At 40.2% G+C, this 26,247-nt stretch overlaps 1 protein-coding gene across 8 annotated transcripts in view; it reads right to left on the bottom strand.

Annotated features, from left to right (window-relative positions):
- The window catches only part of AFG2A (AFG2 AAA ATPase homolog A), a 292,859-nt gene that overhangs the window by 234,620 nt on the left and 31,992 nt on the right, over positions 1 to 26,247 (bottom strand). For 6 of the 8 annotated variants that reach the window (XR_010601332.1, XM_005290348.5, XM_065596351.1 and 3 more), the window contains exons 10-11: positions 11,828 to 11,982; positions 4,290 to 4,499 (exon numbers count right to left, since the gene is read on the bottom strand). Coding sequence is in view for 7 of the 8 variants with exons in the window: in XM_005290348.5 (XP_005290405.2) it covers positions 4,290 to 4,499; positions 11,828 to 11,982 (365 nt within the window). In the remaining variant the exon portion in view is untranslated. Of the gene's footprint in view, positions 1 to 143; positions 327 to 4,289; positions 4,500 to 11,827; positions 11,983 to 26,247 lie in introns of those variants that run through there. The other 2 variants (XM_065596353.1, XM_065596352.1) reach the window with 2 other exon arrangements.

The following is a 26,247-nucleotide window of genomic DNA, read 5'->3' as shown; positions in this document are numbered from 1 at the left end:
TAGCCTAACTTTTCCTATCAAATGTTATGCATTGCAATTCCCTTTTTGTTAGTTTTTTTTTTTTTTTGCTTCCAGAATGCCATTCAAGAACATCTGAGTGGGATGGGAAGAGATAGTAAGAGAATAGGTACACCTCTACCTCGATAGAACGCTGTCCTCGGGAGCCAAAAAAATCTTATCGTGTTATAGGTGAATCTGCGTTATATTGAACTTGCTTTGATCCACTGGAGTGCGCGGCTCCGCCCCCCTGGAGCACTGCTTTACCACGTTATATCCGAATTCATGTTATATCGGGTCACATTGTCCATTTAAACGGGATACCATTACTGTAAAAATAGGTACACTTTATCCAATAAGTTTAGCATTTCATTTGCAATGTTCTAAGAAGAGACTGTGTATGAATTTTAAAACTTAAAAAATTTAGGATTTCATTAAATAAACTGCATTTGATCTTTAGTATAATATATCAAACTGTACATTAAACATTTCAATTTTTTACTTTTATTTTTTTCCACCCGATTCAAAACTCAGTCTTTTTAAAGTGAGGTGTTGCGGACTATTGAGGCTCAGACGAAATACAACTCTGACTCTTCAAGCAATAAAAGGAAAAAAGCTTACTTGAGATTTATATACACAAAAGACAATCAGGAACAATGAGGGACAGCAGACTGTAATAAAGGAATGAGAAATTTCTTACCTGATTTTTTCTGTTAGTAGCTTCTCTCTGAATTCAGTACACCTGGGCCAGTGCCCCCCACCTGTGGAATTCAGAGGTGGTCCAACATTGTTGCTAGAGGCTCCAGGACTAGGCTCCACCCTTCAGCTCAGACCACAGGTGTAGAACTTTATTAGCATTAAGACACCGTGATATAATGTATTAAATTAACCTTAAGGCAATATATGTTTAAGTCTCCCTTTAGAAAAAAAAATAAATTTATATTCTGGTATCTCACCAGACTACCATGGTGGGTTGAAATCAGAGAGAAGTTGCTAACGGGGAAAAAAACATTCAGGTAAGAAATTTCTCCTTCTATTGCACAGCTTCTCTCTTCTTCATTACTCACAGGAAGTAGCGAGCAGTGAATCCCAGAAATAGGGAGGGAAAAGGATAAGCAGAGTTTAATAAATTATAGTAGAACAACAGGCAGGAATGGAAGCTGTCCCCATATAAAGCAAGAGCTTTAAAAACTAAGGAGTAATGTGGGAACCAACCTAGGAGCATCTTCATACCGAAGGATGCCTTTGCAGAGGAATAGAAACTAACTTAGCTAATCTTTGTCAGTTGAGGCTCATACACTTTCCCCCAATGCCTCTAGGGACTTCTGTGAATAGTTTCTCAGAAGCCTACCATGCTTGCCCACAACAAGCTTGAGGCCCTAAAGACTTGGAATTTTGGATAGAATGAAATGAACAGGATACAACCCAGTCTGAATGAAGGAATTTTTGGCTTCAAGAGCTCTGGGGTTTTCTGCAGGCACAATGTGGGATCCCTGGCTATCTAGCATGTCCAAAATGCTGTCTTCTGGGTTAGTGCAGGACTGGGAGGAAGACCCCAACTCTCCTTCTCCCGCTTTCCTGTATTCTTTGTGTAAATTGTCTTGAAAGATAGCAGACTCTTCTCTACCAAGAACATTATTTCCACTGCCAAGGAGAAGCTTTGACCTCTGGTTATTTCCTGGTTTTGGAAGGGATATAACACTTATGGCCTCAATCATAAGCAAACCTTAGGAAGAGGCGACTTCTGCGAGTATCATAATTGCCCACTACCATGGTTTCTTGCACCTTCTACTGGTGCAGCTGGTACTGGTCATTGTCAGAAACAAGATACTGGAGTAGATGATGATCCCCTGTACCCATGTTTGCATGCCCCCCCCCCTTTTTTTTGTTTTTCTTTCTTCCAGCCACACCCTGATAGAGAAGTTGAAATGAACTAACAGGATGTGTACTATGAGATTTTGGAAATTTGTCTCCCAAGCATGCTTGCTTCTATAGTGAGTACACAAGGGTCTACAGTAAAAGTTAGGTTGGCTTTCAGCATATTGTTTGAACTTACCTGCCCACAAAGGGGTACTGGATGTTATCTGAGAATAACACCTAATTTAGCATCACATCAAGTACATGATTCTATGTCCTCAGAAGGAACTTCGGCAGGTACATTTTGAGAAACCCACTCAGTGGAGGAAGTCAATGCGCAGCACCAGCAATCCTACCCATTTGAAATAATTGGCTACTCATGACCCCTCAGGAAATGACTGATAGAATGAAGTTTTGAATCTTTGCAAATGTTTACCATTTTGGTACAATTACAGCCAGATACGTGTCTGTTTTGACCTTTGGTTGAGATATTCTCTGCACTGGGATCAAAGGCTCCTCTTGATTTCCAAGAACTGATGGCTATGAATCCTTTCCAGCAACTGTTCATTTCTGAATGGGTCTGTTTCTCTGGACAGGGTACTGATTGGCATGTTGCCTATTCATGGGTAAAGGTGCACAACATGCAATCTGTGCCTTGCTGCAACTTCCACCAGCCACTTCAGAGGGTGTAGAGGGCAGATCAGAAGAAAGTCTGGTACAGGAATTGTGAGCTCGTATATGCAAACACTCTTTGCCTTTGTCTCACGGAGGATTTTGTTGGTCTGGAAGAAAATGTATCGAGATTTCCTTTGAAGCGTCTGCTCTAGATTTTTTCCCCCGTGTCAGAGTAATAGTCCCTTCCTGGATCACTTGATATTGGTAGTAACCAATGGTTGCTATGCTGGCTTTGACAGTGAAGGCTGACACCTCTGTGCCATCTCAGCAGCACAGCCCATAAATCAGGATAATTTTGAACAAGGGCAGGGATGTTACCCTGCTGTAATTCCACAGAACTGCAACTTTGTGAGCAATGGAAACCCTCAGGGTCATAGGCTCCCTGAAGTGCTCAAGGCTTTAAGCCTTGTGAAGATAGCCATCGGAGCGGTGGAGAGAAAGACCCTTTCCCACCTTTCATAGTCTGAGCCCCTTTCTCTGACTGAGCAGGGTTTATGGCGGATGATCAGAAGACAATTTCCTTTCCACTGCTGCCTCAAATCTGAGCCCCTTTCCCTGGCACAGCGAGGGTCCTTGGGCTGAAAGCCAGACAGGCACAATTTCCATTAGGGTGAAACCTGAGGCAGGGCTGCACAGGCTTCTTCACATGCCCACAGATGCTGCAGGGTGTGGAAGGGGCAGTGAGCATGGTCCAGAGCACTGAGCAAGAGACTTGATAGGAGAAATCCCCAGCAAACCCTCCCTTAGGGGAGAAGGGGTTTCACCTCTGATTTTCACCTCAGTCATTTATTAACAATATTAAATTACTGCCTTGTGAAGGCAACACTTGCTTTTGCCTTTTTGAGAGTCTCTGGGTTTTACAGGGCTTATCCCAGAGTATAATGAGAATCCCCCCCCCCCCAATTCATAAAGGGAGGATGGGGAGCTGTGCAGAGCCCTGTTTCTTCCCCAGTGGATCAGAGGACCCACTTCAGTATCTTGAGGGCAGGCGGCGGATGACACTGGATCCTTCAAGGCTCCTCCTCCTCCCCAGCCTAGGTCTACTGAGGGCCCTGTACCGGCCAGATAGTTTCCTCCTCGTCCTTAGACCCCCTCCCCAAAAGCTCAGAAGCTCCTGATCAGGCTTTTCTGCACTGGAGTCACAGCTTCTCGGGGCAGGATAGGTCTGCCAACATGCCAGTCTGACTCTGAGCCTCATGCCCTAGCAGCACAAAGTTTGGCTGGCTGGCAGGCAGGCAACAGGAGGGCATCATTCATCCTCTGTAGAGCCTGAAAAGTGCTGCCTCATGTAAGGTGCTCCGCTTAGATTTAGCCAGGTGTTTGCAGGACAGCTCTGCCACACCTGAGTGGGAGCAGAGGGGCCTGGCAGAGGGCACTACAGCAGCAGATCCAAGTGGCTGAAACTATCTTGGTGCTATTTACCCAATGCCGGGAAGATTATAAATCACAACTGCACAAAAATAAATAAAAAACAAAACCTAAATGGCCAGGAGAAACCGAACTGCCAACTTGTTCCACCGCTGGAAGCAGAAAATCTGGTGTCTGTCTGAGCTGAAGCCAACAGTGGAGCCCAGTCCTGGAGCCTCCAGCAACAACATTGGACTGCTTCCGAATTCCACAGCTGGGGGGCACTAGCCCATGAGTAATGAATGTGAAGAGAAGCTGTGCAGCAGAAAGTTGGTCCAAAACACAAAACATTTGTATTGTCTGAAACCATTTACTTTCCTGAGATTAAGAAAAAATAAAAATAAATGACCTACCTTCACCGCCAAGAAGTTGAGGCCACTTTCATTGGCCAAAGCTTTCGCTATCATTGTTTTTGAGCATCCAGGAGGTCCATAAAGTAGTACTCCTTTGGGTGGCTGAATCCCCATTCGGATGAAGGATTCAGGATGCTTGAGGGGCCATTCCACCGCCTGCTTCAATTTCAATTTGACAGTTTCCAGTCCTCCTATGTCTGACCAGAGTACCTACAAAGCAGACCATTTTGCTGAATTCACACATTAGCACAGAATGGAGGGTTGTATAGAACTATGGCATCTATATCCTTTTCAATAGGTTTATTTCATGAAGTTTAAAAAAAAAAAGTGCTTTAAGTTTTAAAGCCTTTTAAATTAAAACAGGCAGCATCTGATAAATTATCAGTAAAGAAAAAAGGGAAAATGGTGATTTACATAATGAAAGGGAGGAAAATAATTTTTTATATATTGAGCATCTATTTCAAAAATGAATAACTGCGGTTATCCAAAAAGACAACCCAGTATCAATACTACCACCCACATAATCTGTAAACTCTGCAGGATCATTAGATAATTCCCATTGTTTCAATTCCTAGGTGTGTGGCATTTATATATAATTTGTAAAGTACTTTGGAATCCTTCTAGGGAAAATTCTATATAAATTTAAGAGGTTATTATTTCCATCTAGCACACTAAAGAAATTATACTAGGTGCAAGTTGCCACGTAGTAGGGACTACTAGCATGCATATGTGTTTGAAGGACTGAAGTGGTTTAAATCACTTTGCAACGATATTTATTCCACCCTGGACTTGTGCACTGGAGATTTAACTAGTATGTTAAAAAAATACTGGATGAGTATTTACATATTAAAGATTAAAATGTAAGGAGTAACTGCAGTTGGAGTTGCTATGCTAAAGATGTGAGGCAGGTGCATCATGAGTAAAAGCACAGACACCAACAAATGTATACCACTAAATAGAATGGAGGCTATTCAAAATGGTGGGTAAAATGAGTCGTACCTTTTCTTACAGGGTTGTGAAGAATACTGATAATTTTCCCCACTCCAGATAATTCCTTGTATTTTCTATGTTTGCAATAAGTAGTCTGCCATTATGCCCCCCCTTTTTTTGTCAGCATCCATTCTATTCTGTTTTAGATATTAAAGATATCAAGTCTCCACAATAAGAGGCAACTGACTCAGATGACCTTATGTTTTGAGATGACATTCTCCTAAAATAGGGAGTCTTCAAACACAGGCAACAGATTTACTGGCTATAAAATCAGGACTCCCCTCTTAAGATTCATCTGTGCTTGACCGAGGTAGACACAAGGATGGGGAAGCAGAAAAAACAAGGACTGCGGAGAAAGAGGTGCCTGACTGGGCAATAAGTACTGTGGTTGATTAAGGAAGCATAAAAATACACACAACTGACAGCATTGCCTCAGAAGAGTACAGATGAACTAGCTAATGGCAGAATTTTGCTGTGGGGGAAAAAAGTTAAGAGAAATATCAATTCAGAGAAAAGAAAAAGAGAGGATTGCTGTTTCTGACTCTAAGGAATCTAGTATTTGAGGAATAAGTGGTTAGGGCTTATGAACTGCCAAAGCAGCCTGCCAATTTTGCTAACTTGCCATACCCCAGATTTTGCTACCTGCCAGTGCTAAAACTTATTTCTAATGTGCTATTTCAGAGAAGTACTGTGAAAGAGCATTTTTGATTTTTTTCCATCATACAAACAGGCCTGAATGGACAAACATTAGCTAAATAGTAGTAAATGGGCTCGCACAGCTACACATAGTTGTGCGTGTTGTTGCTTCTTATTTTGAGGGGGAAATAACTGTTACTGAAGATAGTGAATGAAGCAGAAAACAGTAACTTCAGAAATTGCATGACAATTAATTCCTCAAAATAAGAGGCTGACATATTTACAGAGTCTTAGTTAGCATGAAGCAAAGATACAAATTCTTAAGACCAGGTCTTAGTATGTCTCCTTAACTTTAACAGAAATAAATAAAAAAATAATAATAATAATCTACAGTACAATATGTTTTAGTAAAGAGTCAGGAAAGATGTTTTCTGTAGTTTCTTAACACTGCTGGAAAACACTTTTCTTAAAAGCCATATACATTACATGAAACAAAATTTATAAATTTCCAAATTAACTTGATAATGGGATAGTAACAGCAGCATACTTTTCCTAGGGAAGGAGAAAAGACAAATAGACTGCCTTAATTTTCAAAAACCCATATTATTTTATTATTATATTAATTCACGTATGTAAAAGATGGACTGGTTGTTCCAGTGGAACATGTTCTCTTCTAATGGAGAGAGCTGGATACAGGAGATTGTAACAGAAACCATATGTGTCACGCAGAGGAAAAAAAATTTTTTTTTTTTTTTACAGTGGAATACGTAAATCAGGAATTTATTAAAATTTTTAGAAGCAACAAGCAAAATGAGTTTTGTGGTACCTTGCACATCTACAAAAATTCAGAGAAAGGACACTTATGACAAAAGTACCCTGAACCACTGTTCAAATAACTCTTCAAACATACTGTGTCTGTTCCACTGCGGTATGCCATTTACCATCAAGACAAGGCGTACATGAAAAAGGAGAAATTAGAGAGGTAAAGGGTGGCTTTTGAGAAACACAGGTGTGGAAAAACCTGAAGACTCACTCTAGATAAGTTCCCTTTTGGAACCTGGTGCTAGGAAGGAAAGCTACTGTTTGATTCCTCGAAACTGCACTGTAAGAAAGAGGAGAGTCATGAGTTTTCATACTAACACAGCATGCAGGGTTAAATGTTTAGCTAACTTGTTTATCTAGAATTTCTATAATGCAGGCTGTGATCTACAAGAGTCTATGACATTGAGACTGCTCCATTTGCTATTTTTTATTTTCTTAATCTGATTGGGCCTCAGCCTAACTCATTTTTTGGCACAGAATTCCCTCAGGAGTAAGCTCAGAGGGATAGTGATAGTGCGCTGCTGTGCAATATAGGACACCTAGGTTTCATTCCTGGCACTACATATTTAATTCTTCAAGTCAGCAGGGCTGAGAACGTGATGCAGAACAGTAACTCCCTAGACAGTTATGACGCAGTAATAAAGAAACAAAGCAGACATGCACCAAAGGACATCTCATCCAGAACTTTTTGGCTAGAAAGGTGTAAGTCTCAGTGTGCTGAATTACAATAGGACAAAAAACAGGCAGGGAAAACCCTCAGAGAATTCTAAAAAAAACACATAGAAGAGGGAGGAATGGCTACTATAGCTGAACTCCCTAAACCACTGAAGCACAGAACTAACTTCCTGATGTATAACATGAAACCCCCCCCGGCCCCGTCTCCAAAGTCCCTGACACACAAGAGCAGTCTTCCAAAGAGGTTACATGTAATGAAGTTCAAGAGAAGTTCCATTAAAATGAAGGAGTACAGGACACTCAGATTCTTGCAGTCATCACACAAACATTTTGCATTCTCCCCACTCACAAACACACGGCATAGCTCTCTCTGCATACATGGAGTGCCAAGAGAATGCAAATATATAGTACACCAGGAAGTGGACTGTAACGTGCCACCTCTACACCTGGACAAGCCTTTCTTCTTCTGTCCTCCAAATAAGCTCACTAAGTCCCTCTCCAAACTCACTTAATCGGACTGCTTTCCCCCCCATCAATAAATGGGGTATGTTTTGAATAGAAAAACTAAGTATTGCATCCGATAGCCTTCATCATTCAAATAATGCAGCTGATAGATACTGCTCTTACGAGTTAAGATAAATATATGGTATACTGTGCAACAAGTAAAATGGTACAGGCACAGCAGTGTGGCTTTTGCTGGTTTTCTATTAAAAATGAGCACAACCAGAGCAACTTAGTTTAACAAAATACTACATATACTGAATTTCAGAAAGAATTGTAGGAGGGTCAAGATTAAAAAATTTAGAGCTAATTAGGACAATAAAAACTCCCACTCACTGCGCTGCTCAAAGTGGTGCAGATTTCAGAGAAAAATTCTGCATATTTTGACTAACTTCTCTGCTGACTTCATAATAAAACAAGAGCATTATTTATCTTGAGTGGTGGAAAGAGGATGTTACACTTTCAGGAAAATACAGGGGTAGCAACGAGAGAATGGTATCGGCACATAACCAAAGCAGGAATGAACCTTTTATCAAATTGCCTTTATTCATGGTTTAAAATATGGTATGTTACCCCATCTTTGCGGTCTTTTCTCATTTGCTTTCCATAGAGCTACTTTAAACAGCCCTAACATGAAAAACAGCCAATTTTAAACTGAAAAATATTAACCTAACATAATGAAAGTGCCTCTCAGTTTTCTTAAGGCTGTATTTGATTTTACTGCTAACTCACTGTATTAGCCCAAAAAGTGCATCAATGCACGTGTTTGACCTTTGTAATAATATATCTTTCCAAAAAAGAAAAAAAATGAACTGTTAATAGAGTAATACAGTTCATACCCAAGCTATTGTCTCCTACTGGAAAGTTTCCTGTGGTTGGTCATTTATATCATGCTTTAATGTATTTTTAGCCAGGGTTTTTTAGATGACAAACAAAATTAATGTCAAACTTTGAAGCACTTTTCAAAAAAAAAAAAAAAAAAAAAAAGAATGTAATCCCTTATTTACCAAAAAAGTAACACATAATTACTTGTCTACTTAGATAGGCGGCTTCGTCTTAATAAATAATAATAATAATAATTAGAAAAGCTATCCTCACAGAAATATGCAGGTGAAAGTATCTGAAGATTAATCACTCTCAGATAACTAAACATGCTGCATCATTAGCACATGCACTAGTCAGAAAAAAAGAGAACTGAAGTTATAGGACTCCAATTGCAGGAATCAACTACTTCTCATTAAGCCAATTTGGTTTCCGTTAGGGGTTTTTTGTTTAACCCATAATTTTTACAATATGATATGAACATACTAAGCTTAGTGCAAGAAAGCACTTTCCACTGGTGTAAATTACTGCAGAGCGCATAAGTAACATATCACAGTGCACCATGGACTCGAGCCAGCTAATAAAGTGCTGGATGGAAAAATGGCCCAAGTCCATGAACTGTAAATATTGTATTGAAAGGAGGTGAAGGGGGAATAAAAAGAAGAACTTATTATTGTATTTATAACTAATGTTGGTTCCAGTTCTTGTGAAGAGCAAATAATTCCAGAGGTTTCCCAACAGATGTTCCAAGACTGGACAATCACACATCATGACCCCAAATAGTGACGTATGCTAAGGCATAAATAAATAGTCTATTATATTGCTGGCATAAGATCATGGGCCCCAAATGACTCTGCGATTGCACCCATTTAGCTGCCAAACTACCTGGTTTGCACTCACAATCAAGTACTTAAGCATCCACACAGGTGCAAGTGTAAGTGCAATTAATTGGACATGCAATTTTTCATCCTCTAACTGCAAGAGCAAGACTGTGCTTGCAATATTAGATTGAGGCCTAGCTAAAAATCAGAACCTAAGTTTCAAAAGTATTATTAAATATTGCATGCACAAGGCGTCCCAATGAAATCAATGAAGTTAAGCATGGACAGAACGAGACCTATATCTGTAAAAGCCCAAGTCCTGCCAGTGTACAACACTTTTTGTGTACTCATTTCAATAAAGAAATGTTTTTAAATAGCAGTCTGATGACTAAGGTTGTGGGAAAAGGGACTGAGACATAAGGAGGAAGGCACTGAGAAGAACAACAATTTAGACTCTAGTGGTTAGGCCACTAGCTTGGGACACAGGAGACCTGAGTTCAATTTCCTGATATGCCACTGACTTCCTGTGTGACCTTGGGCATATCATTTACTCTGTCTCTGTGCTTCAGTTATCCAGCTGTAAAATGGGGATAATAGTACTTCCTTATCTCACAGTATTATGAAGAGAAATACATTCTGAAGCATTCAGATATTATTATGGTAACGGGAGCTACACCTCTACCCCGATATAACGCTGTCCTCGGGAGCCAAAAAATCTTACCGCGTTATAGGAGAAACCGCGATATATCGAACTTGCTTTGATCCACCGGAGCGCACAGCCTCGCCCCACCCCAGAGCACTGCTTTACCACGTTATATCCAAATTCGTGTTATATCGGGTCGCGTTATATCGGGGTAGAGGTGTATTTAGGTATATGTAAGTGAAATAGACAGGGCCAGATTCTACTTTTGATTTCAGACATATTAATCCTGAATATCTCTAGTGTAGATCCAGAGTAATTCCACTGACTTCAATAGCAAACAAAGCCACGTTTGGCCCATAGTGCAAAATACATGAAAAGGCTACTAAATGAAGTGTACCATTCACTCTTCCGATTTCTTATTCCCATAGTTTGGGAATAACCACCTATTATGTGATTGAATTCCCTGTTGATTCATCTTTGTGAAATGATGCTTAGTAACTTTCTTCTAGTTTATTATTTTTTTTTGACTTGGAGTTGATTTATATGCCCCCCTTTTGTGATTTTCTGGAATTTTCTTAATATAAAGCACAAATATTTATTTTGCCAATATTAACAAGATAGAAATGTAGGATACACACCCATTCTGTTTATCTGTCCATTAACACATCACCTTCTCCTAGAAGCGAGTGGACAAGTTAATGCCTACAAATATTTTGATTATTAGAGTTAAGTAATTTGGTTTGGGTTTTTTGTTTTGTTTTTTTAGGCACATGTTGTTTTTCTCAGATAACACAGGGCTTATTAGAACACTGTAGAATAGACTTATCTGGTTATCTCAGCAGATTGTAAGCTTTTCAAGGCCAAGGATCTTCTCTTTTCAACGCAAGTTGAAAAATTTGTGACAGAAGGTGGTAAATGTATATCATTTCCAAAAAGTAACTAATTTTTCCGATGAACAAGTAGCATATTCACACACAATTGTGCAGGCAAAGTGATGACTTCGGAAGTGATCACTGCTGACCAGTAATGACTCACACAGGAGGTCAAATTCTGCTCTTAATTAAACCTCTGCAATCTCACTGAAGCCAATGAGATTGTAGAAGTATGACTGTCGGCAGAATTTGTCCCTATGCTTTCAGTGATTCAGATCTTGTTGACCTATACAATTTATCAGCTATGCTCCATACAATCACACAAACTTTTTCATAGCCTTGTTTCAATATATTTTGGTGACAAATGTCAATGTTTTGTTTCTAATTGAACTGGTTGCTGGAACACTAGTGGCTCCGACGTACAGACCTATTCAGTGCCTGTTTTAAGCTTACATTTTTAGACTTTTAAACAATTAACCTATTCAGATCTTGAGAACAGAGTACACAGTCAACAAGAGACATAGGTCTTCCTGCAGTGCTTACTTTTCATGCTGAACAACAAATGCCAACAAACAAACAAAAATCTGACATCAAAAAAAAAAAAAAAAAAAAAAAAAAAGAATGATGCATAACATTTATTGGAGACCTCTATTTTCTAAAATGAACCTTTGCAGACAGGGCTCTTCGAAGTCTCACTATGACTTTACAGCATTTAGCTTTAACAATGTTTCTAGTGTTCTGGGGAACATGACTTACTTTTGGCACATCAATAGCCACCTCTCTCATGGCACTGGGCCTGACATCATTCATCCCCTGCAGGAAGTCATTGAGAGTAATCATCACTGACCCAGCCACCTCGCTGTCTAACAGGTTAGCTTGTTCTCCCAGTGCTCTCCGCAAAGCACACAAACCTACAAAGAAAACCAAACACATGTTGACTTCATCCTGTTTCAAACAAATACAGAACGTACAATATATACATGCACAAAAGATTGAAGCATTGGCAAGGAAATGATCTTTAAACAGAACGTCCCAACATCAGGCTCTGGCTAGTTCAAAGAACACAACAGATATTTCTGATGAAGGGGAAAGGGGATTCTTTGACCACATATACATGTAGGACAGATCAGCTTCAAGAGACAGAATGAAATAGCCATAATTCCCAGGAAAACCATTATAGGGTGTATGGGGAGGGGACAAGAAAAAACTAGTTTAGGTCATTTTTATAGCCACATTTTAGGAGGAAAAAAAATACAAATATCTAGCACAGGTATTATATAGGAACCACCAATTCATTTAAGATTGGCTGTCTTGTCCATTCTCCTGCCAATGCAGGATTGGGCCCCTAGTGCTCTCTTTGCCTAATCTACTTTAACAGGATTTAAAGTGATGAGATTTTTGCTGCTTTCACTGAGAACTTTCACTGTCTAATAAAACTTCAACATAAGGAGGTTTTTCTTCATGTTCAACCCATTTTCCACATTATTCTTCATATTGTCTTGAACTACCATGAATAATGCCTCTCCCTCCACCGCGTTCATACTTTTCAAACAAACACTTATGGTTTCCCTGCTTCCCCTCTGTTTAGCCAAACCATTCATACAACATTCCTACAGTCTTTCCCTATAACTCAGGCCCTCAGAAGCTCTGTCCCCCCCCCCTTCTCTGATTTATCAATACCTTTCTGGGTACAGAAGCACCCAGGGGGGCATGGATCAGCCTTCATGTCCCACTCCCCATCGGTACCTGGCCCAGACCAAGGAAGCCAATGATCTGAATTCGGTGATGAATCCTGGTCATGTGCTATCCAAGGCACGCTGCGCATAGGCTAAGAAGTAGTAGTACCCAGAACTAAACACTATTCTATATGGGATCTCACCATTCCACATGGAGAGGGACTGTCAACTCCTTTTCCTGTGAAGTGATACCTGACACTTTGCTGCCCAAAAGCACCTTAGCTTTCCTTCCCCTTTAGTTTGTTTCTTTCAAGATTTACTCCCATTTTGATCTTTCTGCCTCTATTTCCAAACTTGCTTTTGATACTATACATTTTACTGTATTAAAATAAATCTTGAATGTAATAGAATTTAACTGATGTAGCTTACAAAAATATGTGGTACCAGTTTGACATAAATGAGCCATGAAAACAGAGACAAATATTTTATTGGTTTTTTTTTCTATGCTTAAGTGAAGAAACTGTCAATTAATGCTGCAAGAAAGCACAATAATAAGGGATAAGCTGTTTCTGAAATAAAAATGACTTTACTATCAGAGGATTACTGTATATTTTCTATGGGAGCACTTATGAACTTGGACATACAAGATTTCTGACAATTACAGGAATTTTAAATTTCCTACAATATATGCAATGTGTGAATAGCTCTAATATCTCCCCTGTGGATCAGTACAGCTGGTGTATCTCCATAAACTGCCAATTATTACAGAGCATGAACACCTGCGTTCAATACACAAGCTCTTTAATACAATAAAAAATGTTTGTAGTTCAGGTTTTACCCAAATGTGGAACATTTAGAACTAACAGGATACATAAATAAAAACATTCCATGAGGTCAAATAGGAAATTGCAAAGCTAGTTGCCAGAAGTGAAAAAATGCTACTGACTCACTTCAACATCACTAAAAGGATTTCAAAAGGGTTTTTTGTTTGTTTCTTTTTCCTCTCTCCTTCTATTATTATTTTTAAAAAGAACTATTACATAACAGGACATCATTTCAATCACACAAATTTGTAATTTCACAGCCACATGCGCAAGCAAAAAACCACCACCACCAAATAGGTTAATCACACTATGTTATTGCAGTTATACGATTGATGAGTTTTTGTTTTCGTTTTTTAATCCTAGGTTTTGCATTTGATCCTAAGCATTTATGATGACTATTCACAAGGTATCAGTGATTTAAAATGAATGAATAAATCACAGCTTGAGAGAAAGTTATGTCATAAGAGAAAGGAAATAATTGATCCAGATCTCTGTTCATTTATAAATATCCTTTCCATCAGCTACACATTTTACCACAAAAGCCCATTTGTGGAAGTTTGTAACTATATCATGGCTATCTTTTTCATTTTTAAAAGGGATAACTCAATTTTTAGTCATAACAACATAAAAATGTCCAAAGGGGACACCATTCTTCTGTACGGCCACTGCCAGTGTAAAGTCAAGCTCTGCCAGAGCTGTTAATCGTATCAGAGTGACGTTTCAGTGATCAGTAGTGTGTGTGCAATGCAGCAGCTCTGATCCAGAACAGGGATAAAAAGGTCACAGCTCTCCAAACAAAGCCTGAATTCATTAAAGCACATGTGTGTACCTGCCAATACACAGGTCAGTATTTAATTGAAACAATGTTTTACATTTAAACAATAATAAAAAACAGATTGAAAATGAGAGCATTATTCTTCCTGTTTCCTCTTGTTATCATAATCATTCTTTCCTGCCCTTCGAACTGACTGCAGCCCAAAAGGCGGGAGGGGGGGGGGGGGAGAGGAGAGAGAGGGAGAAAGAGACTTATTAACTAGAGAAGAATACAGCCAATGGCCTTCAGAGAGGGGGAAAAAAAACACATCCCAACTTTGAGCCATGGAAAACATGTATTTAATGTAAGGAAATCTAAGGTAATATACATTGCTAGAAATTTTTTTGCAAAATACCCGCACAGTGGTATCTGCACGTTTCTTGCTATAGAGGTATAAAGTTTTGAACTCTTAATCCATGCCATTTTTAATAATGTATCCCAGAAAATACGGAACATTCAATATTTGCTCATCCGAAAGACCCATTTGGTCTCTGCAGATGAGCCTCTTCATAGGATTTGTCTAGCCCAGGGGTTCTCAAACTTCACTGCACTGTGACCCCATTCTGACAAAAAAATTATTACACAACTCCAGGAGGCAGTACCGAAGCATGAGCCTGCCCAAGCCCTGCCACCCCAGGTGTGGGGGTTGGGGGGCCAAAGCCCTCATGCCCAGGGGAATGTTGGGGGTGGAGAGAGGAACCGAAGCCCAGGGGCTTCAGCCCCAGGCAGGGGGCCTATAATCTCAGCACCACTGCCCAAGGCTGAAGCCCTCAAGCTTCGGCCTCAGACAGTGGGGATCGGGCTTTGGCTTCGGCCCCTGGCCCCAGTAAGTCTAAGCCAGCCCTGGCGAACCCATTAAAATGGGGTCCCGACCGACAGTTTGAGAACCGCTGGTCTCGCCTGATTTGAGTCAGATAAAGTCTTTATCCTCTATTGTAAACTGGCTTTGAGAGCACATTTATGTATCAGTTTTACTTGACCCTATTCAGACATCAACTTTCAGTGGATCAATGAGTAATCAGATTTTATTAATTCTGACTAATTAGGTGCCATTCCTGCAGCCTGCTCACAGACCTGTAACCCTTAGTCAGCCTGCTCACAGACCTGTAACCCTTAATCCTGCTGAAATAAAATAACAAAAACAAAAACACAACAAAATTGAGTTAGCTTTCCAGGTAGTCAATAGGACTTCTTGCATAAGTAAGAGATACCTGTTTTGAGTAAGGGTTCCAGGATTGGTCCCTAGCACTATACTCTATGCACAGTAGGGACTTAACTAGGTGGACATAAAGAGAGTATATTCCATTGACAGGAACACGGCTTCTCAAGGTTGGCAAAAATGGAAAATTCTGAAATAAACTAAAAGAAACAAAAAACATATGAGTGTATGATATTCATCATAAAAAACAAGGGAAAAAACAGTTTGTTCCACTCCCCAACATTGTGTGTTATCCCTCACAAATCCATCCTGTCTGTCTAAGGACAGAGGAAGGAAAGAGGACAGAGGAAACAAGCGGGTTGTACAATTTGTCATAGTACAGCTGCTTTCTTTTCCGTCCCTTACAAACTATGATGCAGGTAGCATTGTTTACCCTTAAGGTATTCTGGTTCATAGCTATGGTTAGATGTCAGCACATTACATTACGATTGCACGTAGACGAGTGCAAGAATAAATACTCCCATATAGCTAAATTTTGTCAGTCTATGCTTATTACAAACTAACACAGAAAACAGAAACCATGCACTCTATGAACACCCAACATATATGTACTATAGGTTTGACAGACTGAGAATACACAATATATGTGGAAATGGATGTGACAAAGTACATTTATCTTACTCCTTTGACAACCTAACTTCCAGTTTTTTCATTATCCCATCTCCCCTGGACTTGTTCTAACATTCCAAATCCAAGAATGGCTTCAAACAACAGTAATTTTAATTTTAAGTCAACTGGCAAAATAAGTGTTTCTTCTTTCCCTACAAAATTGTAACAGCCCATAGCATAAGAGACCAATCATTCTGCCTTGCATCAGTAACATGTTTCAGCTGCAATACCTTGTTATCCTGGAGGACTAGAAATTGGAGGTTTATATCATTTGGAGGGGCAAATTTTCAGGTTTGTAAAGGCACACACATGGAGCACTTGCTTCAGTTCTTCGAAGGCTCAAAGATATCCTATTTTAACATTCGGATAGTTTTATGTATAGAAAATCTATTTTAGAAATAAAATTACTACAATTTTTCACTCCTTTAGAGACCTGTACAGGTGGGCACATGTTAACTAAGGCACCTGATTTTACAGGTGAAGATAGCTTTTCTGTTACATACATGATACAAAAGTTTTATAAACACTCATTAGGGATGACTGTCATAATTCATGAGTGATGACCGAATTTATGCCAAGATATATTTTATACCAAATCATCATACACTGTAGGTGTGTCTCTCTCACACATCTAAACCTAAACATACTGTACAGTCTCAACAACCAATGTCCAGAACTGAAAAGATATTACAAAAGTAAGCAGCTGTCTGTTTACCTAACACAGGATTCCTCGCCTTTACACAGTAGGGATCACATCTTAATAGAGGGAGATTGTATATCCGAGACTCTCTCTCCTATTCACAATCACGCAGACAATCTTTCATCCAATTTTCAAATCTAGCAACCACCTTCCCTCCATTTTGTGATCATGTAACATCAGGGCCAGCGCAACCCATTAGGCGACCTAGGCAGTCGCCTAGGGCACTACAATTTGGGCGGCGGCGACCGCAGCGGTATTTCGGCAGCGGGACCTTCCGCCGCCTCTGTGGGGGGCAGCATTTCGGGGCGGGACTTTCCACCACCTAGGGCGGCAGAAAAGCTGGCGGCGCTCCTGTGTAACCTTCACGTGGCAACTACAGCAATTGCTGATACAAAAAAACAAAGTATTTTATGCATTTTTAGCGGTCTTTACTGCAATTTAGCAGCTGGAAACAAAGAGGAAAAGCAGCACCAGGTGACCATCGGCTAGTGTTCCACAGACCACAGTGCTGGGACAACCGACTACACCACCACAGCATCAACAAGTTTAGATGAATTCTTTAATTTGCATCTTTTAAAAGTATATCATCCAAGGAATTTTTTTAATCCCACCATATGAACAACTAAGATGACAAATTCATTGGAGGAGAAATATCCACATGAAAGTATAATTGGTTTTAACTTAATGTCTAATCATAAATGCACACCCAATTTAGAAATTGTGTTTATTACAAAAGCACAAACCACATTTTACTTTTGAAACCATGTTCTATAATCTGCATACTTCCAAAGTTAAATGGAAAAAACTCTGAAGAACTTTTATGTGCTGTTTGCACAGGAATGATAATACCCTTAAATCCCTTGTAAGCATAATATTGCAAGTTCACTCAGCTAACCTGAGCACTAATCTACTGTAGGGATTGTGTACACAATTTATACTCCTTCATGAATAGTCTGACATTTGCTGGAACATGTCTACAGAACTGAGCAGAAGCTGGTGGGAGGGACAAGAGGGGGAAGGTGGTGAGGAGGAATTGCATTTCCAGAAGTTCTAGCACACAGGAAATAATTTACTCCCAGATTAGACTATATATGCACAACTTGTAGTAAAACTAAAAACTAAAATAAAATAAAAATAGGATACAATAGCTCCTTTATTTCCAAACCACTCAAGTCTAAGACACCTTGCTTAAGGTTGGCCATATATTCACAGTAAGAAAGAAAAAGGTTGCCCATTATTCTGACAGTTTAATGGTAAAGACAGGGTGAGAGGCAAAACTTTAGTGTAACTGTTACTAATAATTCTGCAAATCAGAATGCAGTTGTTAAGAAAAGATCATATGAAAATGCCACATTCTTATTGGCAGATCTGCTTCACAATCATACCTGCTTATTTTACATACAAGTACACAGAGTTACAGTTTTTTCACTCCTGCAGAGCAAATAGGCATACAAGTGTGAGCCAGACTCTTCTTTGGCTAGAGCATCATCAGAATTTTTAACTAAACTCCAACTGCTGACTTTTTTTTTTTTTTAAACTGTAGATGAATTAAGCAAAAGAGAACCCAGCTTGACCTTCAAATCTCAGGTTGAGTTTGCAATGCTGGCAGTTAAAGACTCTCTAACTTTTCAAGAGTACATTTTATCTGGAAGTCCTACAGAGTCAAATATGGAACCTTCATAGCACCCTTTTTACATACCACATTTCAGAAGTAGCTGCATTTTAAATTCTGGATATTTTTAATTTAGAGGAAGTCAGTGCCAGTTACTGAAGAATTCATTCTTATCTGAGACATTGATGATCTGGCCCCACCAAAGCCAATGGCAAAGCTCCCACTGACTTCAATATGGCCAGGATTTCACCTCAAAAATCTTTATATACACACACACACACACATACATATACATATCCATATACACACACATATATATATATATATACACATATACATATACATATACACACACACACACCCCTGCATTTGTGTAAGTTATATGTGAAACTGGACAATGGATCAGAGTTGAAAGACAAAAAAATGAAATTAATTTCAGAGAGGTTGGTGCATTTCAGTTCAGTGGGGATCTGTATTATTGTTACCTACAGAATGTAAACAGAGAAACCAACTTGCAGACACAGAATTAGAAGAGAACTAAACAGAGAAATGTCAGCCAAAATTCAGAGATTTATATCTAAAAACATAACTGGACTAATGTGTGTTCAATTAAATGTAATGTTGAAAAACATAAAATACTTCAAATTAATTACAGATATGTGGTACATAAGAGGAAAACGGTGGATGAAATAAAGCAGGAAGTACCATGACAAAATAAAAGACCTCACTAGAGGTTTCTCAAAAATGTGAAATGTCATTTTAAACAAGTAATATATTGAGATTGCAAATTCAAAACCATAAATAGAATCAGCCCAGAGGTAGAAAAACCACTCTTCTCTACAAGGGATGCCAATCTGAGATTTGGTACTTTGTCATCTTTGGTAAGTTATTGGTGGGGAGGGAACTCCTAATGCAGTCAACTCAGCCACTGAAAGAAGAAAGATTTCAATTCATATCAATAGCAACACTGAGCAGCTCCAAAGGCGGCTGTGACTAACCTACTTTAGCTGGAAGGGTGGGTTGAATCCTATTATTAAGGTCTTTAGTGGGTAGGGAGCAAAGAAAGGAAAATTCAAGAGAGTGGAGAGGATCCCTTGGGCTCCTGACACACCACACTGGAGGGGAGAAAAGACTTGTAAATCTCATAGAATCATAGAATATCAGGGTTGGAAGGGACCTCAGGAGGTCATCTAGTCCAAACCCCAGCTCAAAGCAGGACCAATCCCCAACTAAATCATCCCAGCCAGGGCTTTGTCAAGCCTGACTTTAAAAACCTCTAAGAAACAAGATTCCACCACCTCCCTATGTAACCCATTTCAGTGCTTCACCACCCTCCTCGTAAAAAAGTTTTTCCTAATATCCAACCTAAACCTCCCCCACTGCAACTTGAGACCATTACTCCTTGTTCTGTCATCTGGTCTAGATCCATCCTCTTTGGATCCCCCTTTCAGGTAGTTGAAAGCAGCTATCAAATCCCCCCCCATTCTTCTCTTCTGCAGACTAAACAATCCCAGTTCCCTCAGCCTCTCCTCAGAAGTCATGTGCTCCAGGCCCGTAGTCATTTTTGTTGCCCTCCGCTGGACTCTTTCCAATTTTTCCCGATACTTCTTGTAGTGTGGGGACCAAAACTGGACACAGTACTCCAGATGAGGTCTCACCAATGTCGAATAGAGGGGAATGATCACGTCCCTCGATCTACTGGCAATGCCCCTATTTATACAGCCCAAAATGCCGTTAGCCTTGTTGGCAACAAGGGCACACTGTCGACTCATATCCAGCTTCTCATCCACTGTAACCCCTAGGTCCTTTTCTGCAGAACTGCTGCCTAGCCACCCGGTCCCTAGTCTATAGCAGTGCATGGGATGCTTCCGTCCTAAGTGCAGGACTCTGCACTTGTCCTTGTTGAACCTCCTCAGATTTATTCTGGCCCAATCCTCCAATTTGTCTAGGTCCCTCTGTATTCCTATCCCTACCCTCCAGCGTATTTAACATATTTAACACCAGTTTAGTGTCATCTGCAAACTTGCTGAGGGTGCAGTCCACGCCGTCCTCTAGATCATTAATGAAGATACTGAACAAAACCGGTCCAAGGACCCACTCTTAGGGCACTCCGCTTGATACCGGCTGCCAACTAGACATGAAGCCACTGATCACTATCCCTTGAGCCCAACGATTTAGCCAGCTTTCTATCCATCTTATAGTCCATTCATCCAGCCCATACTACTTTAACTTGCCGGCAAGAATACTGTGAGAGACCGTATCAAAAGCTTTGCTAAAGGCAAGGAATAACACGGTCACTGCTTTCCCCTCATCCACAGAGCCAGTTATCTCCTCATAGAAGGCAATCAGGTTAGTCAGGCATGACTTGCCCTCGGTGAATCCATGCTGACTGGTCCTGATCACTTTCCTCTCCTCTAAGTGCTTCACAATTGATTCCATGAGGACCTGCTCCATGATTTTTCCAGGGACTGAGGTGAGGCTGACTGGCCTGTAGTTCCCCGGATCCTCCTCCTTCCCTTTTTTAAAGATGGGCACTACATTAGCCTTTTTCCAGTCATCCGGGACCTCCCCCCATCTCCAGGAGTTTTCAAAGATAATGGCCAATGGCTCTGCAATCACATCCACTAACTCCTTTAGCACCCTCGGATGCAGCGCATCCGGCCCCATGGACTTGTGCTCGTCCAGCTTTTCTAAATAGTCCTGAACCACTTCTTTCTCCACAGAGGGCTGGTCACCTCCTCCCCATGCTGTGCTGCCCAGTGCAATAGTCTGGGAGCAAGAATACATACACATTTCACAGATGCTAATTGGGACAAGCCAACCTGGCTCACTATACAGAATATTGTATCCCAGCAAGGCAAAGATTTGCTTATCCCTGAGCATCAGAGATTTAAGGGAGGAAACTGAATTAGTGCTCAGACCTTTTGAAGTAAACACAAGGAGCTAGGTGCTTAGTCCTGGTTAAGCCCTCCTTGCTCCTTTCAAAGTTGCCATAAAAAGGCTGCTGAGGATTCCTTCAGCATGGGAAAATCATTGGCAAGCATAAACCTTGAGAGTTCACCTTTCAGTATGACTATTGTAGTCTCCCCTTTAACCAGTTCCTTATCCACCTTTCAGTTCTCATATTAATCACATCTTCTCCAATTTAACTAATAGTTTCCCCATGTGGAACTGTATCAAATGCATTACTGAAATCCAGATAGGTTAGATCTACTGCCTTTCCTTTCTCTTAAAAAAATCAGTTATCTTCTCAAAGAAGGAGATCAGGTTGGTCTGGCATGATCTACTTTTTGTAAAACTATGTTTTATTTTATCCCAATTACCATTTACCTTTGTGTCCTTAACTACTTTCCCTTTCAAAATTTATTCCAAGAACTTGCATACAGTTCCATACAGTCAAACTAACAGGACTGTAGTTTCACGGATCACTTTTCCCCCCTCCCCCTTTCTTAAAAACAGAAACCATATTAGCAATTCTCCCATCCTAGGGTGCGACCCCCAAGTTTACAGATTCATTACAAATCATTGTGATTGGGAGTTTCATCTGCCAGTTTCTTTAATATTCTTGGATGGAGATTATCCAGGCCCCCACTTTAGTCCCATTAAGATGTCTGAATTTGACTTCCACCTCAGATGTGGTAATTTCTACTTCTTTATACTCATTCCCATTAGCCACCCTGCCACTACCCCCAAGCTCTTCATTACCCTTATTATAAACTGAGGCAAAGCATTTGTTTAGGTGTTGGGCCATGCCTAGATTATCTTCAATTTCCACCCCATCCTCAATGCTTAGCAGTCCCACTTCTTTCCTTGTTTTCTTTTTATTTATATGGCTATAGAAGCTTTTACTACTGGTTTTAATTCCTTTGCAAGGTTCAACTCTGCTTGGCTTTTGGCATTTCTCATTTTATCTCTACAATTCTGAGCTCCAAGAGGTAGCTTTCTTTGCTGATACATCCCATCTTCTATTCCTTGTAGGCTTTCTGCTTTCTCTTAATCACCTGTGTGAGATGCTTACTCATCTAGGTTGGTCTGAAATCCCTCCCTGCAATTTTTTTTCTCCTTGCTTGGGATGCAGGCTACAGATAGCTTCTGCAACTTTGACTTAAAGTAATTCCAAGCCTCCTCCACATTCAGATCCTTGAGTTCTTCAGACCAGTCCACGTCCCAAGTTAATTCTCTTAATTTTTTAAGTTTGCCCTTTTGAAATCAAGGACCCTAGTCGCAGATCTATTTTGTTTATCCTTCCATTTAGTTTAAACTGAATTAGCTCTTGATCGCTTCAGTCAAGGTTGTCCCCTACAACCAGTTCTTCTATGGGGCCCTCACTACTCACCAATACCAAATCTAAAATGGCATCACCTCTTGTTGGTTCAGCAATTATTTGAAAAAAATCTGTCAGCTATCACATCCAGGAAAACCTGGGCTCTACTATTATTAGTAGCACAAGTCCTCCAATCTATATCATTGAGTGATAGACAGATTCATTTACTCCAACATTGCATAGAGACTCTGTCAATCAGGTTGCAACTGAACTGATGCAAGCTGTGACGTACTACACCCACATTCGTTACATTATTTGGGGGGGGGTGTCACAATTGGGCTTACCAATTTACCCTTATTGTGATCACAACTGTAAAAAGTAAGTGTACGTCGATGTCACAATAACCTGTTGATGGGAAAAGGTAGGAAAGGGAGACAAAAAGACTGAATTAGTCCAAATAAAAAGGCTTCCTGCTATAACTCAAGGACTGTGTTAACAACATGTCCAGTAAACCAGAAATCAGTGAACCAAAATTGGTGGGTGGGAAACCAGGAATAATTGGTGGGGAAAATAATGAGGGGATGGGCTATTCTGCCCACCACTCTCTTTGTGGGTTCTTAGAGAGAAAAATTGGCTACTGGAGCAAGCTTCACCATCAAGGCTGCCACTCACACGGTTTCCTGGGAGCCCAGGCCATCGTGATCCCGATCCTCAAATATGTCCAGAGCAGATCAGGCCAGGAAAAGGGAGTCAGGTGACATCCCCACCACTATCAGCTCTAGTTGAATCCCAGTCATCACTTAGGAGGAAACAGGATCAGACTTTAAGAGCAATAGCACAACAACAGCTCCAGCCAATTTCAACTAACTTCTCTTTTCCCCACAAGGTCAGTTATTACCATCTTTAATACCATCTGGGGTACGTCTATACTACCCGCCGGATTGGCGGGTAGCGAACCATCTATCGGGGATCGATTTATCGCGTGTAGTGTAGATGCGATAAATCGATCCCCAATTGCTCTCCCGTCGACTGCTGAACTCCAGCTCGGCGAGAGGCGGAAGCAAAGGCGACGGGGGAGCGGCGGCCGTCGATCCCGCTCCGCAAGGACGCGAAGTAAGTGATTCTAAGTCGATCTAAGATACGTCGACTTATCTTAGATAGATCCCTCCCAGCCCCCCAGTGTAGACCAGGGGTAAGAGACTGCCAAACAAGGGGCATTTTCCTTCTAAAAACTCTCTCCAGCTAAAGGGAAAGGGAACAAGGGATGTTATCAAAATGAAAGCCTTACTTAATACTTTACATTTCAAATGGTTTCACTCTCTCTCTCTTTTTATCTTTGGTTAAAAGGATTTTTAATGGCTTGTTTGCACTGCAAACTGAGGTCTCCGGAAACCAAATCCATACCTTGTTTAACACTGTTTAATGCTGGACACTGACTGGGTTACGTTAACACCTTTAGCCCATCTATTCCATCCAAATTAATACAACAGGGGACGCACATTTCACTATGTCCAAAAACACTGTGTGCTGATTACAGCATTTTTCCCAACAATGCTCAGCACACCTCCCTCGAGTTATCTGGGAGCAGAGGCATGATATTTATAATGCATAACGACTACTTGTTCACAATTTTTATGTTTCTAAGGAAGCTGGGAATAATTCTGTTCTGGATAAGAAGCCTAATATGCTGTGAGGGACAGGGGTCATGCCAGGGCACAGCCACCATAGTCCCCTAAACCAGTGCAGGTTAATTGGGGCCTGAAGGCCCAAAGCACATTGTGAAGAGTACTGTCACTGTAGCACAGGCACTGCAGGATTCCCTCACTAAGGAACATGCTTTTCAAAAGAGTAACTCAAAATTTCAACTACTGCATTAATTACTATTAAAAAAAGTGAAAAAAGAGAAAAGAACAGAAGTATATAGAGAATTTAGCATTAAGTTACATGTTTATAGTCTTCCTTTTGTATGTAGGGTCTGATCCCAAATCCACTTAAGTCAACTGAAAGACTCCCATTGACTTCAATGGGCTTTGGATCAGGCCGACAGTTTCTAGATCTACCTATGTTCTTTGATCACTGAGGGACCATGTAGCATATCTTATGGCTAATGCAAGGAAACCCTGAGATGGAACTCCCAGGTTCTTTTCCTGACTCTGCCAACGTGTAAACGAGGCAAGTTACGAACTCCATGACTTATTTTCCCTGTACGTAAAATAATAATGTTTGCCTGCCTCAACGGGGTGCTGTGATGCTTAATTAAAGTTTGTAGAGGAGTTTGTGATACTTGGAAGAAAATATGAACTATAATTTTGTGCATATACATTTTATTTTTTGCTCATATAAATACAAGTAGGCAAGAATGAGAAATTGATCAAGGCAGAGACATGCACAGGGTTTAAATAAATTACTCCAGCATTCAACCCACAACTATACGTAACACAGAAGTTTACAATTCCAATGTGCAACTACTTGAAAATTAACTTTAAACTTTTGTATCCAAAACTAAGTAATTATCAGAAAAGTTTTACAAAAATGGTCAGTTCCAATGCCCTGGCTGGAATAACCACTATACCAGGGGTCGGCAACCTTTCCGAAGTGGTGTGCCGAGTCTTCATTTATTCACTCTAATTTAAGGTTTCGCATGCCAGTAATACATTTTACCCTTTTTAGAAGGTCTCTTTCTAGAAGTCTATAATATAGAACTAAACTATTGTTGCATGTAAAGTAAATAAGTTTTTAAAAAATGTTTAAGAAGCTTCATTTAAAATTAAATTAAAATGCAGATCCCCCCCGACTGCTGGCCAGGACCCGGGCAGTGAGAGTGCCACTGAAAATCAGCTCGCATGCCGCTTTCGGCACACGTGCCATAGGTTGCCTACCCCTGCACTATACCATCCACAGAACAGAAATCAGAGTATTGCACAAAACTAGAACCGGACACACACAAAAAAAAAAAAAAACCCACAACCTACAAAAATATACATTAGATAATGTTTTCACCCCTCAGCCAAAAGGCCGAGAAGTAATACATTCAGTCTTTTATACCCTCTCCACTCTAAACAACAAGTATACCAATAAAAACTCCATTCACTGCCTTAAAGAGTACAGATTTTGTCTAAAGCATAGTATCTGTATGTAGTGGCAGATTTCTGGATAACAGTGGGCCAGGGTCTGCTACTGTTAGCCATATTGGCTGCCATCTTATTCCATGAATGGTCCTATTAAAAAGTCAATGGAGCCACTTTATCACAGAAGAGCCTTAACTTTACCTGTTGTGTTAGGCTCAGCACATACACAGAACAAAAAAGAAGGTCCCTGAGTCAAGAGCTTACAATCTACTTAAGGTAGTATTCATCAGGCGTAAAGGTGTCAGAATCTGGCACATAACAAAGAAAATGTGTGTGAGGGGATGGTTAAATAGGAAATCTTGGAAAAACTAAAAAGAGTTTAAACTAATT

Source organism: Chrysemys picta, chromosome 5, assembly GCF_011386835.1.
Source record: "Chrysemys picta bellii isolate R12L10 chromosome 5, ASM1138683v2, whole genome shotgun sequence".
Taxonomy (NCBI): domain Eukaryota; kingdom Metazoa; phylum Chordata; order Testudines; family Emydidae; genus Chrysemys; species Chrysemys picta.
Note: the sequence above shows the minus strand (reverse complement) of the source record. Positions and strands in the feature narration are given on the sequence as shown.